Genomic DNA, 15,121 nt, shown 5'->3' with positions numbered 1-15,121 from the left:
AGAGGTGGTCTTTCCAGGAGTTTCACTGTCAATTTAAACTCATTTTTATATGCAAACATTGAATTTCAATCTCTGGATGTTTTCAATGAATTTCACATTTCATGCATTTTATAATTAATTCATTTTGATTAAGAAAAAATATAATTTTTTAAATTTTTAATGAAATTAAAGGTTATTTTAAAAAATACTTTTTTTTTGTACTTATGTAAAGTAAGAGAGAATACATATTCAAAAGAAAAAAAATTTTCATACATAGTTATTTAAAGTTTCTTTTTTTTTTTTTTTAACTATATGCAAAATTAGCAGTCAAACAAACTGTTAAGCTTTATATACATGAAACAAGATTAAAGTTTAGAAAGTTAGACGAAATTCATGCCTAGCTTGTATCAAACAACTCTTTTACTATGTGACCTTTTTTGCTTTCAAATGAAGATTACATTGATTTTAAATCATTTACTATTTCACTAGACAGTCATCTTGAGTCTTGCTAAAAAATGTCACATTTCTTAACTACCACAAAAAAAGCCTCTTTTTAAATAATCCATTTAAAATAATTCTTAGAGAACATTCCTTTTCTATTCATGGAATTCTAAAAATAACTATAATTAAGAAAAATTGATTTAAGGAACTACATGCTACAATAGAGAAAGAAAGATATACAATTATTTAACAAAATTCACTGGTTTCGTGAGAAAGCTCTAAAGGGTCTGATGAATACATTTGATAAAAATAAAAAATGCGTAACTAAAGTGTAAAAACTCATATTTAGCACAAGAAGCAAATTTCAAAACAATTTACAATAAAAACCATATCATGCACTGAAGATTTCACTTTACAGCTTAGCAAAAATTACCAACTGAAATCTAATTTTAAATTTTATTTAAAAAATGAAAGAAAGAAACACACATTGGAAGGTTTTCAAAGAAAACAATTAACAAATGCTAAAAATAGTATTTTCTTATTTTTCAAACACAACATAATCTTTGACTAACCTCCACGATAATCTCTACATTCACTTCAGTCTCTGTACCATACATTGTGTCAACAATTTTTACAATGTCAGTACACAAAATAAAAACATTTTGATTCAGTAAATTCAGATTGGAAAGAGAGAAAAAAAAACATTTTTTTTTTTAAAAAAAGTACCTTTAACAAGTACTAACTCACATCCAACTTGGCAGTTTCATTTTATCACAAATAATTTCTTAATATATTACTAATAAAATAGACAGTCCAAAAACTGCATGATATATGAAAAATGAGTATTATTTAATGCTTTCTTCCACCATCACATAACTGTTCTATTCACCCATAAATATAATCATCCAATATAAAAATAAATCACATCAGAAACATTTCACTAACAACATAGTTTATAGATTCTCTTCATAGCACGCACACACTCCATTCCTTATGGCAATGTTTTAAAGTTCAACAACGCTAGATAAAGAACACTACTAGGTGTTTCACAATTACATATATAATATGTACCACCAGCAAAGTCACAGTTTTTGAGCAATGGGCAGACTAATACAACAACTACACAGCTTTGAGCGTTAGCTTTTGAAGACACATAATGAGGCCCAGTTTATGCCTACAATTAAACACTAATGCACGATATATAGGTTAATCAAATTTTTCTGATTCTTTGAATGCGACGATACTACTGTAAACTTTGAGTGCAGGTCCCATTTTTAAATGTAAAATGTTGATTAAATCTGACTGCGTCATCTCCAGCAAAGCTTCTCCATCAATTAGCTAAAATAAAGAACACATTTAAATCAAATAAAAGAGAGATAGCTTTAAGGAGGATTTGTGTACTGTTAAATTTTATTTTTCATAAATTTAAAGCTACATAATGCATGTAGAATTTAACCAAAATTTTCAAGCTAGTTCATAGCTAATAATTTAACAAAGCACAGTACTAACTATAATATGAATGTTAAATTAAAATAAAAATCGTAGGTTAGAGTAATTTGAACTGGACATAAAGACTAATCAACAGGTAGGTGTTGATAAAGCTATTATTGAAAGATTTGTAAATCACGAAAAAAGAAATTGTCAGGAAAAGTTATGCAAAACTTGCTTTTAATGAAGTAATTACTTAATAGCAGAACCGTTTAAAATGTTTCATTTTGGAAGGGAGAAAAATTGGCAGCTTAATTCACAGATTATGCCACTTTGAAAACAGAGTAAAGTATAAAATGTAGAGATAGTTTAAGATGAAAAAGTTAGTTATTTTGCAATAATCTTTTGAAGAATTTATTGTTAATTTGTAAAACTAGAGTGGGCAAGTTATGTGCTTTTTAATTTCAAATTATTTTACTTTTCATATTGAAATTTCAATTATTTTGAAAAATACCAGAGATAGGTCAGTATAACTCAGTCAGGTTCTAACAGTTTTTGCTCAGAAATTTGTGATAAGTAGACAAATGTAAATTGTAACTTTTTTTTTCTTGACTAGACAAGGTTAAAAATTTAAAAAGAATTAAAAGGTATTTTCTTTAAGTAAACATCCAAAATTCAATCATTATTAATTATTAAAATTTATTATTTAAGCCTTTGAAGAACAATAAGCAGCAAATGGTTGCCTTTCTCCCCTATTCAGCAACTGATATTTTCATCCTTCCAATCTGAATTAAATGCAGATTTTAAATAGCTCATTTTTACACACAAAATACAGGGTGCATTCTGAAAGTAATGTGCATGATTTTATTGTGACGCGACTATTGATCGCAGCGCACTCAGATTGGTCAAAAAATGTGGTGGGAGATTTGTCCTTCCAAACAAGCCTGGTCTCAGGTCGCTCCAAGAAGTAGGACGCGTCTTCGTGCGAAGTCTTTTTTTCGATCGAGTCACGGCGTGGTGGAGTGTTCAATCGCTGGAACAACGGTACGCTATAAAATTTTGTGTAAGACTTGGGAAGAATGCGACGGAAACTCATCACATGCTTCAAGACGACTTTAAGGAGGAATGCATTTCAAGATCTCAGTGTGGAAGGTGGCACAAGGCCTCCAAGGAGGGTCGGGAGAAGGTCCCCGACGAGCCTTGTTCTGGACGCCCAACAACAGCCCGACCCAATTAAAATGTTCAGCGTGGGCGTGAAGTTTTGAAGTCAGACAGTCGGTTAAGCAATCAGGTAATCGCTAACACCCTAAACTTATCAAAATGTGTGGTACATGGGATTGTGACGGAGGATTTGCAAATGCGAAAGGTCTGTGCGAAGCTTGTGCAGAAGGTGTTGACGGAGGAACAAAAAGAAGTTCGAGTTTTGAGCAGTGAAGAATTGCTGGAATTGATGAGTTGGTGCCCCAGCCTCCCTATAGCCCTGACTTGGTGCCGTGTGACTTTTTTCTGCTCCCCCGACTGAAAAGAGAGCTGAAGGGTAAGCACTGGGAGTCGGTGGAGAACATCCAAGCTCATGTTACAAGGTTCCTGAGAGGCATTTCTGTCGAAGAATTCCAGGATGCCTTCCAGACGTGGTAGAATCGTCTCCGCAAGTATATTGGTGCACAAGGGAACTATTTTGAAGAATTTAAACCATTTGTACCCATAGGATCAATAAATCTATTTTTCCCAGAAAATGCACATTGCTTTCAGAACGCACCTTGTAACTGAAAATCAACACACAGCTATATCAGAACAGATTGAATATTGCAATTCCTGTTTCCCGCTGAAGAAAAATCATTCTAGCTAAGTTCGTCACCCAAACAAACACTGAGATATTTCACGCACCTATGACGAGGTACATTGGAATACAGATACATGCGCAATGTCATCCTTTGGGAGAAATAATTAAACTGGAGATACTACCAAGAAAGGAAGAACCGAGGTGAAAAAGAAACCAACAATTTGTGAGCTTCCGTAGATGGACAGCTGACATGGCTGTTTTTTCTTATTTTGCTATGTGAGCTATGATTATTCTTTATTTTTTTCAAAGAAAAAATCCCTAAATTTTTTTAAAAAAATTTGGAAATTGGTGCTGTGGCAACCCTGTGTAAGATGTAAGGAGCGTGAATGATAAAATGAAATATATGAGTAAAAAAGGAATTGCATACACACAAGCATTCTTGTATTCATGAAAAACTATGCATAGCTGCCAACACTGATAGGAAAAAATCCAGTAGATGTTTACTCAGAATTTTGAATAGTAATAAGCTAATTCATCAAAGATAGTTAAAATATTTTTTTAATTAAATTAAAAAGAGAGTTCTGAATAAAAATAACCTGAACATTTTTGAACAAAAAAAAAAGTGTTGAACTATTTTTTATAAATGAGGTTTGCATCATTATGAATTATTAATACTTATTTAAATATTCAAGCAATAATCTGCACAAAAATTCTATTTCAATAAGGATTTTTTTTAGGAAATTTCCTCAATATTAGGGAATTTTCTAAAATGTACAAAAACCAGGAGAAATTTTAATGAAACCTGTAAACCAGGAGAAACTGGCCTAATCCAGTAGTCTACTGGAAAATCCAGTAGAGTTGGCAGCTATGACTATGCATGCATAGAAAGCAAAAATGATATTGTTACCTGTTCTCGAAATAGTCGACCTTGATCAAGACAGCCTTTGAGAGAAGAAACAAATTTGGCAACTTGGTTTACTGACCAGGATCGCACAGCACTGCCTTTGATGGAACTGAGACCCGGTATTAATTGAGTATTATATTCTACAGATAGAGGGAGTTCTTTAGGTGGCGTGATGAAGGGTTCATTAAAAACAGAATCATGAATTTTCTCTTCTAAATCAGAATTGCTCTTTTCACTGGCTGCTCTAGCTTTCTTAATTGCTTCAAGACGTAAAACAGCTAGAAATGTTTAAAAGAAAACATCAACATTATCATATAAATCCTAGTAAACTATTAATACAATATTTCTAGTAGCTACTTTTTTCGTAAACATAAAGGAGTAAAAAAAAATATTTATTTCTCAAAATATTAAAAATGGCTTTTTAAAAAGATTATAGAAAAGTTCAATTATGTTTAAAAAACATCTAATTTTACAAATAGAGGGTAAAATCTGTAACAGGAAAAATTCTAACTTGGAAATATAAAACACATGAAAATATGTTTCTTCAGTAATAGTTTTTTAAAAAATTTTAAACTCAAACTTCATATTTTATCGTAAAAAATTAAATATTCAAAATGCAGCAAGACAGATTTTTACTACAGAATATTTCATTATCACCCTTCTAATGTTTTTCGGAACTCTAGCTAAAAATGAAATATTTGATAACAATACAAACTAATACTTTTTAAGTGAGGGAGAAAATTACAAAAACATAAGGAGTCATTATTAAAAGAATTGATTGAATGAATGCAAGATATAATGAGGACATGCTGCACTGACCAATATGATAAAACAGTTCAAAAGCCAAAGTGTAAAAAAAAAAAATAATAATAATAATAATCTTGTAGTACAATTATAACTGATAAAATAGTATAAGTGAATAAAGTCGTAGACAGGTTTAAAACATTTATATACAGTTAAAAATACCAACAGTACCTAAAAATGTTACGACAATGAAAGTCATCCAACAAATCCTGTATGCTTAAAATAGAACTCTCAAAAAGCGTTAAACGATGTCGGTTAAAAGATGGTCAGATAACTATAATGTTATGAATCGTGAGAGGAGTACTGCAAGTACTACATTGAGTATTATGATGTCCAAACAGTAAATGGAGGTGTGTTAACCAGGTGTGCCTGATTCAAAGACTGGTTAGCTTTATGTCTCCACTACTCAAGTGCAGCACTGGCAAATGGTCCAAAATGCTTATTCAATTCAAAAATACAAAAGAGTATGTACATTATTGTGAAATTATAAGGCATCACCTATGGAAAATGTATAATTGACCAAGAACTGATTACAATTCAAGGTGAGTTGAATTAATAATCAAGGTGAGCTAATTTCTATGAATAAAAGTTTCTTCTGATCTTATGAACATGAGAAAATCTCTATTTTAAATAAGTACATTCAAATTACTAAAAATATCTAAAATAGTATAAGAAATAAATTTAAAGTATTTATTCTTAATCATGCATTATAAGTTGTTACATAATAGATGTGTGGACTAATAAATATAAGTTTCATAAAAAAAAATTCTGCACAATTTTGGCAGCAAAAAAAGTTAATACAGTACAGAACCCGTTATCCGGAAAACCAAAAAACCGGAAAAAAATTCAATTAGTTTTCCCGCTTTTTAGAAGAAAAAAAAATTCCCTCATAAGATTTTAGGATTTTTTGTTCTTTTTTGAAAACTGTTTACCTTATCATCATTTTGGAAATAATCATTAGTGTAATTACTTCATTATTTTTTCTTCTTTTTAAGATTATTTCTAATTTTTTTTTTTTTAGTTGGATTTAACTATAAAAAAAACGGCTTTTTGTAGAGATTCAGAAAACCGGAAAAATCAGTTATCCGGAATATCGATGGTCCCGATCGTTCCGGATAATCGGTTCCCTACTGTACTATTATAGGGACACTGAAAACTAAACCAATATTATATTTAAAATAAAAGGTGTAACTAGTAATAAATAAACTTATGGTGATGATAAAATTGAATGAATTACTTACACATATGTTTTGGAGGTCTTCCTCTTAAACCAGGTACTTTGAATCTACAAGAATTTTATTGCTCAATATAGTTAAATAACAGATTCATACAGATGAAAAATTGTTAAAATAATAAACAAAATATAGCAAAAACTTCAAAATAATGCATTAACATTAATGAAAAATATTGAGCTGGGTTCTGGTCTTTTAACCTACTGATGGAAAGGCTATTTCTTTCCTTATCTAATTCTAGAAAGGTGGGTTTTTTAGCGAAAAAAAAACTGAAATTGTTTTTCTACGTGGAAAACTGTTTGTAGGTACAATTGTATCATAGGATAAAACCATGAGTAATTGGGAGGGTAAAAAAAAATCAGACTCTCTAAATTGATGACAGGCTAAAAAGCTTACTGGAACTAGAAACGTGCTCAGAAATTACGTAAATTAATCAAAACAAACATTTACAACAAATATTATAAGCTAGATAGAATAATTAAATATTACTAACACAATGGCATCACCAAATAACATCAGAGTTTATTGTTATACTTAACATTAAAGTTTATAATATGTTGTAAAAGTTTATAAAAGTATAAAATTAGAGTTTATTGTTATTACTTAATTATTATATTACTTAATTATTGTAATTACTACTATTTACCTTTTGAATTTACATGAAGAGATTTTCTCCAAAATTCGATATGAAATAAAATCTTGTAATTAAAATGAATTAATAGAAAAGCATCACAGAATTTTTCAGCTTTAAATGGTGTTATATTTCATTTTTTTCTTTTTCGTATGCCTGTTTTAGGCAGTGGGGGTGCGATTTCATTAATATGGTAATAAATTAATAATTCGAAGTAAGTGGGATCAGATAATTAAAATGTTCACAGAATAGAAATATCGTCTTTAAAAAAATTGCAAACATATAATAAACTTTGAAAAATCAATTTTCATTTATTGAAAATACTTTATACGCGTATTTTCATATTTTTTATCAGTTGTGTGTTCCTTTAGATACTTGACTGCTTTCATACTTTTCAGGAACCCTGTATGTATTAATAGATAAATATGCATCACTTACTTCTTTTTCCCCCTTCCTACACCATTCCTTGTTTTCGGAATATCAACTGGTTTTGTATCTACAGCACTAATAGCAGATGATGATATAGAAGATGGTGATGAGTTAGGACTAGCAGCTGAAGTGGTTGTGGAACTAGTTTGTTGCACTTTAAGAGCATTCTTTTCGGCAAGAGGGCATCCAGACACTCTGTGGTGAACTGAATATTTACCTTTCACATGACCAACTCCATTACAACCAGGAGTAGGACAACGTCTGGAAAAAAAAAAGTATTTTGAGCAAAATCCATTCATTGAAATATGTTTTTAAGCAACTGATTTTATTAAATACTTTCTTGCAGGCAATATAACGTTTTTGAATCACGTACCTTAATCCGTCAGTTGCACCACCTTGTTCTGATATCTTTTTCGTAAATTCATTCAGGGATTCTTTCGTAATAATAACTCTATCTTGGAAATTAGAATCCATTTTATTGATGTTAATTTGAGAATAAGGACAGCCAAAGGCACTACAATAAATAAATAAATAAGCTTTGAAGAACAAAAAATACAACAGAATTATATAAAATTTCACAACATTAATTTTTATGGTATTAAACTACACAAGTTTTTATTTTCATTATAATCAGTATTTATGTTGTGTCTTCATAATTCAAGTGTTATTCACTGAACAAAAGCTTCTGAATAAAATTATAGATCTTATATGACAAATTATTAATTAGCAGTAATATATATTTATTATCCCCTTTTGATATGTGGTACTTTTATCCCTTTTAATAATAAGTTAAATGGTTTGATTCTGTTTATTCTTCAATGAACCAGGGCTCGAAGAAAGTCAGAAATTTCACCCGTCCCCGGAGGACGGCTTGTCCAACAATGTACCCGTCCTCCTTTGAAACTAACCCGTAGCTTCTCAATAAATAAAAATATAATTTTCTCTTATTTATTACAAACATTTATATAAATTGCACAATGAATTAGTAGTTACTAGGATTACAAATACTAGGTTACTAATAGTAAAACCTAGTATTTCTTTTATGAAATAATTTAAATCACAGAGGTCAAGTTATCTGGAATGTCAATTTATCCGAGGGTACTTCGTCTTTTAAATGAAACAAGTATGACGTTAGCCAGTTCCACAATCAAGCCAATGATTTACAGAGGTTTCTGCACAGAAATCTGAAAGGGGTTTTCCATTTAGGTGGATGTTCATAACTGCGTTTAACGTGTCTTGTTTAAGACCAGCACATAATGTGTTTTTTTGTAAGCTCATTGCTGAAAAGCCTCTTTCAACCACTGCAGTACTCCCAGACAGAGAAAACATCAATTCCACCAAGCGCAGTATGTTGCTGTATTTCTAGATTAGAGGGTCATTTTAGAAGTGAGGCGCTGGAGTCTTGTAAGATCATATAAAATTGAAAATGTATCACGAATATTAACGGGGAAATAGCCGTCCGTGCGGACGTCGGATTCGAGAAATTTGTTGTCCGCAGGGAATTTTTGACCGCTGAGGACGGGCGGTTTTTCGAGCCCTGCAATGAACTATAATTATCTTATATAATTATGCATGTAAACTAATGTCAATTCATAATTAGAAAAAAAAATTTCTAATATCTCAGTCTTTAATCAGACTGAACAATCCAATAATTTAGAGCAATAGTACCAGGACCAGACTGAAAAAGAAATATTTTTTAAATTTGATAAAGATAAAATTGTGATAAGTGATTATGAGTATTTGACAAAAAAACTGCGTTAATTGACCTATTAATATTTTTATCAGTGATGTAAAAAAAAAAAAAAAAAACACAGACAAAAATATAGCATTTTTTTCTCCCATAGAGTTGACAAATAGGTAACAATTTCAATTATGTGGTATGATTTCCTCCTTAGGTAATTATATTAATTTATTTGTTTCTGTTTCTTGTATCCTATAGAATAATTTAAATAGCAATAAAGTCAGTTACTCCAATGCTTAACTTTAATTCAAAGGTAAACTTTACTCCAATGCTTAACTTTAATTCAAAGGTAAACTTATCTATTTAAAGTTTAAAATAGAGGGCTATTTTTGTGTTTGGGACAGTGAGGCAGTAGCCTCTAAAAACTGAATTATATTCTTCTACCTTTGTGTTCTTAATACCTAGCAAATGGATAACCAATTAAACTCAAAAGCTTATGCTTTTGAAAACATCTCCATACCTTCGAATCACAAAGGAGCAAAAACTTAAGTGACATTATGATAACTCTTTTTATTAACAGGTTTAAGACTACTATGATTGGCTGTAAGCATATAAATGTATCAAACTTTAAATATAGTCACAGATTGATAAAAGATGCTTTACAAACTGCTTGTTTTGATACATATTTTTAAAATTCAATGAAATGCTACTTAACCATGCTCATTAAGTAAGCATTTCAAATTTATAAAAACTCAAAATAATAATTTAAGAGCAAAAATTAAAATAAACAAATCGCTCAAAACAGTGATTTTTCAAGCAACTTGAAATAAGAAGTTAGTTTTGGATAAACAAGTGATTTTGAATCATAGGACACCGTTTAGCAGACAAAAGTAGATCAAAATGACTATTGACACCAATGCCTAAAATTACAGGAAGTTTTAACAAAAGTTTAAAATAAAAATAAGGTTCATTAAGGGGGCAGTGAGTATTTAACAATAATAGCATACCTATGGTGAGTGGTATACTTTGGACCCTTGATATGCCCTTGACCGAGACATCCAGCTGTTGGACAGGGACCAGGCTGCCCTGGGGCGGTAACTAAAACAGGAAACATGCATATATCAACTAAAATGCACATTTTTATCAAATATTTTTATGCACATTTTATCAGTTACTTACCCGCAGGTGGTTCTAAAGGATGTCCAGTTCTGTGACACCAGTTAATTGGGTGTATATCAGGACTGTCATCATCCACCCAAAAATCATAGACGCTAGACCAGCCATCAAAATGAATCAACAAGCTGAAATCCTTCCTATCTCCGATAGTAGCTACTCTAATCAACATAGGATTGCGTCTATCAACTGCTTCTAATTTCATACCTACTTTGAATTCATTTGGAGGGCACTGCTTGAAAGCTCTAGGAGAAACAGCTACAGCTCTAGTATCAGCAAGGTACTTTGTCCAATTAAAAGATGCAGGGTCTTTAACTTCTGGTGAGAGTACAAATAAGAGATCAGTAAAAAAAACATTTAGTAAGTGTCATACAAATAGAACAATATCAGAGAATGAAACATAAGAATACTTGTAAACATAAATTGAATAAATAAAATTATATTTAGCTTGGAAAAAATTAAAACTCAGGCATTTTTTTAAACACGGGTAACATTGTATACTTAGGTTATTCTTCTTTTTTTTAAATTTTTTGAGCTAACTTTATCCTACTAGAGATCTTGAACAAAGATATTCGTTCCTGCAGACTTGTTAAAAAGAAGATAACAACGAAGAACTTGGTTGAACTTTTCCTGATCAAAGTGCTACGATTTTTTTACATACGTGAATTGCAAACCAAACAGATTCCACCCCTCCAGGAAATTCAAATCTGCTGATTCAAGCTTGAAAACTAAATGAATTTTGTAGGAAAATGTAAATCTAGTCAAAAGTTCACTTGAAGTGCTTGAAAGCGTATAATTTTACAAGTGTATAATTTTTATTTTCATTTTATTACATTGTAACCAATTGTAATGAATATTAAAACAGTGAAACAACTAACTACTAACTAACGTGAATATATCTAGAGAGAAGTTTAACACACAATTTATATACAACACTTGCTATATTCTATACAGTGAATAAAACACTGCCAGAAAAAGCATTAAGATATCATCGTTCTTTAATTTCACTCAAACAATTCATTTTTAAATCCTATGTTTTTGGTCTTGCCTCTGCAATCCTCTTCATTTAAAAAATGATGGAGTATAACAATAAACTCCTCTTTTTGATAATATACCAATAAACTCTGCTAGTAGCGGTCAGAAAATTATAGAAAATTGCATAGTAATCAGGCACAGAGCTGCAATTAAAATTTGAGCATTCTAACAAGTTGGAAAAGATTCAAAACAAGAGTCTATTACTAGACAAAAAAGAAAGTTAAAAAAATGTATTTTATTATTGATCTAACAACAAAAAAATTCACTCAAATATAGATGCTTTTAAATTAATTGTTGATTCTACAATTAAAAAATGTACTGAAGCATAACCATATTTCACTTAATTGCTGATCCAACAACTAAAAAATGCACTAAAATATAACCATATTTATCTATACCTTTAGGGGGTGTCAGGAAACGATCATTATCTCTACACCAATTAATAGGATGAAGATGTGGAGATGATGGATCGGCCCAATAATCATAAACATCTTCCCAACCATCAAAATGAATTAAAAATCTGTTATCCATAACATCTGTCACAGTTGCAACACATACAAGAGAATAATTCTTCTTATCCACAGCTTCAAGCTTCATTCCACGTCTAAAATGCGGACTTGCACTCTAAATTACAAAGGGTAAAAGGATATTAGTATTCAAAATGAAACACTCTTAATATAATTCAGAAAAATAAATTACAGTAGAAAATCTTTTCTTAAATACAAGAGTTTTCTAAAATGAATTTTTGTTTCAGAAAGATATTAAAAAAATTTTAAGCATACAAATTTAAAGTATTATCTACAATAATAATAGAGTAAAAGAAAAAATTAAACTGTACCATGCCAGATTTACAACTAAAAAGAGTTTTTGGTGCTGCTTCAGACTTTGTAGCCTTCAGATAACTGTCCCAATTGAAATCTTGGGGTCTGTAATCTAAAATCACAAGTTTAAATTAATAAAATAAAATACTATTTCATTATATTAACTTTTAAAAAAATTATTTATTTTACAGAAGAAAGCAACAATAAATTTCAAAAATTGTAAAAAACTTTCTGGACAAACAAGAAAGGCCAAGTTTAGTTCATGTAAGTCCGAAAAAAAGCCATAAAATACAAGGAGAAAAGCAAGAGATAATATAACAGACAGGCTTAAAACTATCATAGTCAGAAATACCTAGATATTTGAATAAATTTTTTACAGTAAAATAATAAATCTTTTTACTTTTAAACTTAAAAAAAAACTTACCATTAAAAACATATTCCATTTAAAAATGCATAAAAGTTTATGTAAAACAGATTTAGATTGAAAAAAGACACTTTAGTAACGGCATATTAAAACAAGGTAAGAAATACCCCCATTGTATAATTTTAAGTTTTCATAATTTACTCAAAAAATGTTGTAAATTTTAAATAATTGTTCATATTAAAACTTCAGGAATAACTTTTCACGTTTAAAGAACAAGTGATATGAGCAATATTAATGAATTTACACATAAAAAAATAGATTAAAATAAAATGCATGCAAAACAAAAGTCGTAGAATACATTTTCACGAACTAGCCTAGTGCTTTCAAACTTTATGTTTGCTTATTTTTGATTACCAACAAGTGTTGTGTGCATTTTATTCAACCTTTAATAGTTATTCTTAAAATAAAAGTTTGATAAAAATTTCATGTTTCCAATATGCAGTCAGTATTTACAAATCTTTATAGTTTTAGGGTTTGTATATAATTAAAATATGCAATAAAAAGTATGTCCATGATAGAAACATGCTACCTTCTCCAGCAAACATATGTAAGCTGTAGACCAGCAGTTCCCAAAGGGTGGTCCAGAAAACCAAAGGGTTCCGTTGTAGGGTCGCAGGAGGTCCAAAATTTTTTTTTAACTAGGAATGATTTTTTAAACACATAATAATATTTACTACAAATCATGCGAAGTTGGATTCTTAAACTTAAAGAAATTAAAAGTAGTTAGGTTCAAAAAAAGAGAAATTATATAAAAAAAAAAGTTTTTTAATACTGTATAAAAAAAAATATGAATCTTCATGCAATTATAGAAATTGCATTAGTATTTCACATCAGCCTTTCCAAATCAAAAGACTTAAACAATGAAGAAATATTGTTCTTTGATAACTAATGTAATTGTTCCTTTTTTTTTAAATTTCAGTTTATTTTATTCATTTTCAGTTTGTGTGAACCCTCATAACAAACTCAGTATTGGACTAGATGTTATCCCCTTCAATTATATGACATAAAACCAAATTTTAAGATTATTATTGATAAAAAAGAACAAAAAATCTATTTTTCATATTATACTTCCCAAATTAATTAGTAGTCTTACTCATGTTAATTTGCCACAACTACTAAACATTCAGGGTTTCACAGCCAAAAAAACTCCGGAACTGCTGCTTTAGAGTAATTATTATCAGAAACTTACCTTTGGGTGGCTGAAGTATGTGGCCTGTTTTTTCACACCATCCAGCTGGGAATATATCAGGTGAATCAGCATTCACCCAGAAATCGTAACATTCAGAATACCCATCGAAATGCAGCCTTACTCTGTATCCTTTGATTTCACTCACCGTGAGTACACAAAATAGTGAAGGATGCTTTGGATCAATGCCTTCCAATTTCATTCCAACTTGAAAAGCATTTCCATTATCCGGATACATTTGATTCTAAAATTTAAAAAGAAAAATATATTAATTAAGATAGACACACCTAAACTTATCATAGTGCTGATCACAATTTTGCTTAAATAACTATTCATCATTATTAAATTTTACATTACAGGGAAGCTAAAGGCTCTCTCAACAATTCTTTCATTACAGCCTATTTAATTTATAGACTTGGTCTATCAATTTCTCATACCAATTAGTCTTAAAAGCTGATTCAACAGAGTCGTGCCACTGAAATGAATCCTTTTTTTTTTTTTCTTTCTTTTTTTTTTTTTTGAAAGGTGAGGGTTTTTAGAGAAAAAGAAAAAAAAATTTTAATTTAAATGAGTTAAGTAAAAAATAAAAAAAAATAGCTGAAAATAAGAATGATATTGGGACAACTACAAACCTTGACAAACAAAAAAACAACTACAAACCTAAGTTATTCAATAAAATATGTTTTAAATCTTTATTTTGGTCACAGAGCTCATTTATCAGAAAGCTATGCAATCGTGTAATTTTTTTGTTATAACATTTTATCCAGTAAAATTTGATTTTGATCATTCAGATCAAGCATAATTTTCTAAAAAAAGGGTTTTCACATTTTAAAAAAACAATTATGTAAAACTTACTTAATTTACATATTTTTGTTTATCTCTTTTTCAATTCAAATTTTAAAAAAAAAAATCAACTCAAGTTAATAATTATTATTGTATTATATATAAAGGACTTGACTAAATTTCATCAGTTAAAAATCCTATAGATCTTGTCATTTATACATTATAACCACAGTTTCAATTAGTTTCTGTACTTTACTAACCTTTTGGTTATGCCTGGTATAGGTGCACAGAAGAGCTAAGTGCAGTGAGCAAAGGGTTAATTATAAATACTATTAATGTTCTTAAGGTTTTACATTATTGTAGAAATTATTTAAATTAAAATATAAA

General features: G+C 29.7%; 1 protein-coding gene across 8 annotated transcripts in view; it reads right to left on the bottom strand.

The window, feature by feature from the left end:
• Positions 1 to 862: 862 nt before the first annotated feature.
• The window catches only part of l(3)mbt (lethal (3) malignant brain tumor), a 46,478-nt gene continuing 32,219 nt past the window's right edge, over positions 863 to 15,121 (bottom strand). For all 8 annotated transcript variants that reach the window (XM_043043013.3, XM_043043016.3, XM_071179812.2 and 5 more), the window contains 10 exons: positions 13,955 to 14,195; positions 12,359 to 12,453; positions 11,919 to 12,144; positions 10,492 to 10,803; positions 10,320 to 10,410; positions 8,005 to 8,145; positions 7,641 to 7,892; positions 6,581 to 6,624; positions 4,539 to 4,813; positions 863 to 1,758 (listed from right to left, as the gene is read on the bottom strand). In XM_043043013.3, coding sequence (XP_042898947.2) covers positions 1,627 to 1,758; positions 4,539 to 4,813; positions 6,581 to 6,624; positions 7,641 to 7,892; positions 8,005 to 8,145; positions 10,320 to 10,410; positions 10,492 to 10,803; positions 11,919 to 12,144; positions 12,359 to 12,453; positions 13,955 to 14,195 — 1,809 coding nt within the window. In that variant the 3' untranslated portion in view covers positions 863 to 1,626. The remainder of the gene's footprint in view (positions 1,759 to 4,538; positions 4,814 to 6,580; positions 6,625 to 7,640; positions 7,893 to 8,004; positions 8,146 to 10,319; positions 10,411 to 10,491; positions 10,804 to 11,918; positions 12,145 to 12,358; positions 12,454 to 13,954; positions 14,196 to 15,121) is intronic.

The sequence above is a fragment of the Parasteatoda tepidariorum genome, chromosome 1, assembly GCF_982258835.1.
Source record: "Parasteatoda tepidariorum strain Cologne lab strain chromosome 1, Ptep-v5.0, whole genome shotgun sequence".
Lineage (NCBI taxonomy): Eukaryota > Metazoa > Arthropoda > Arachnida > Araneae > Theridiidae > Parasteatoda > Parasteatoda tepidariorum.
Note: the sequence above shows the minus strand (reverse complement) of the source record. Positions and strands in the feature narration are given on the sequence as shown.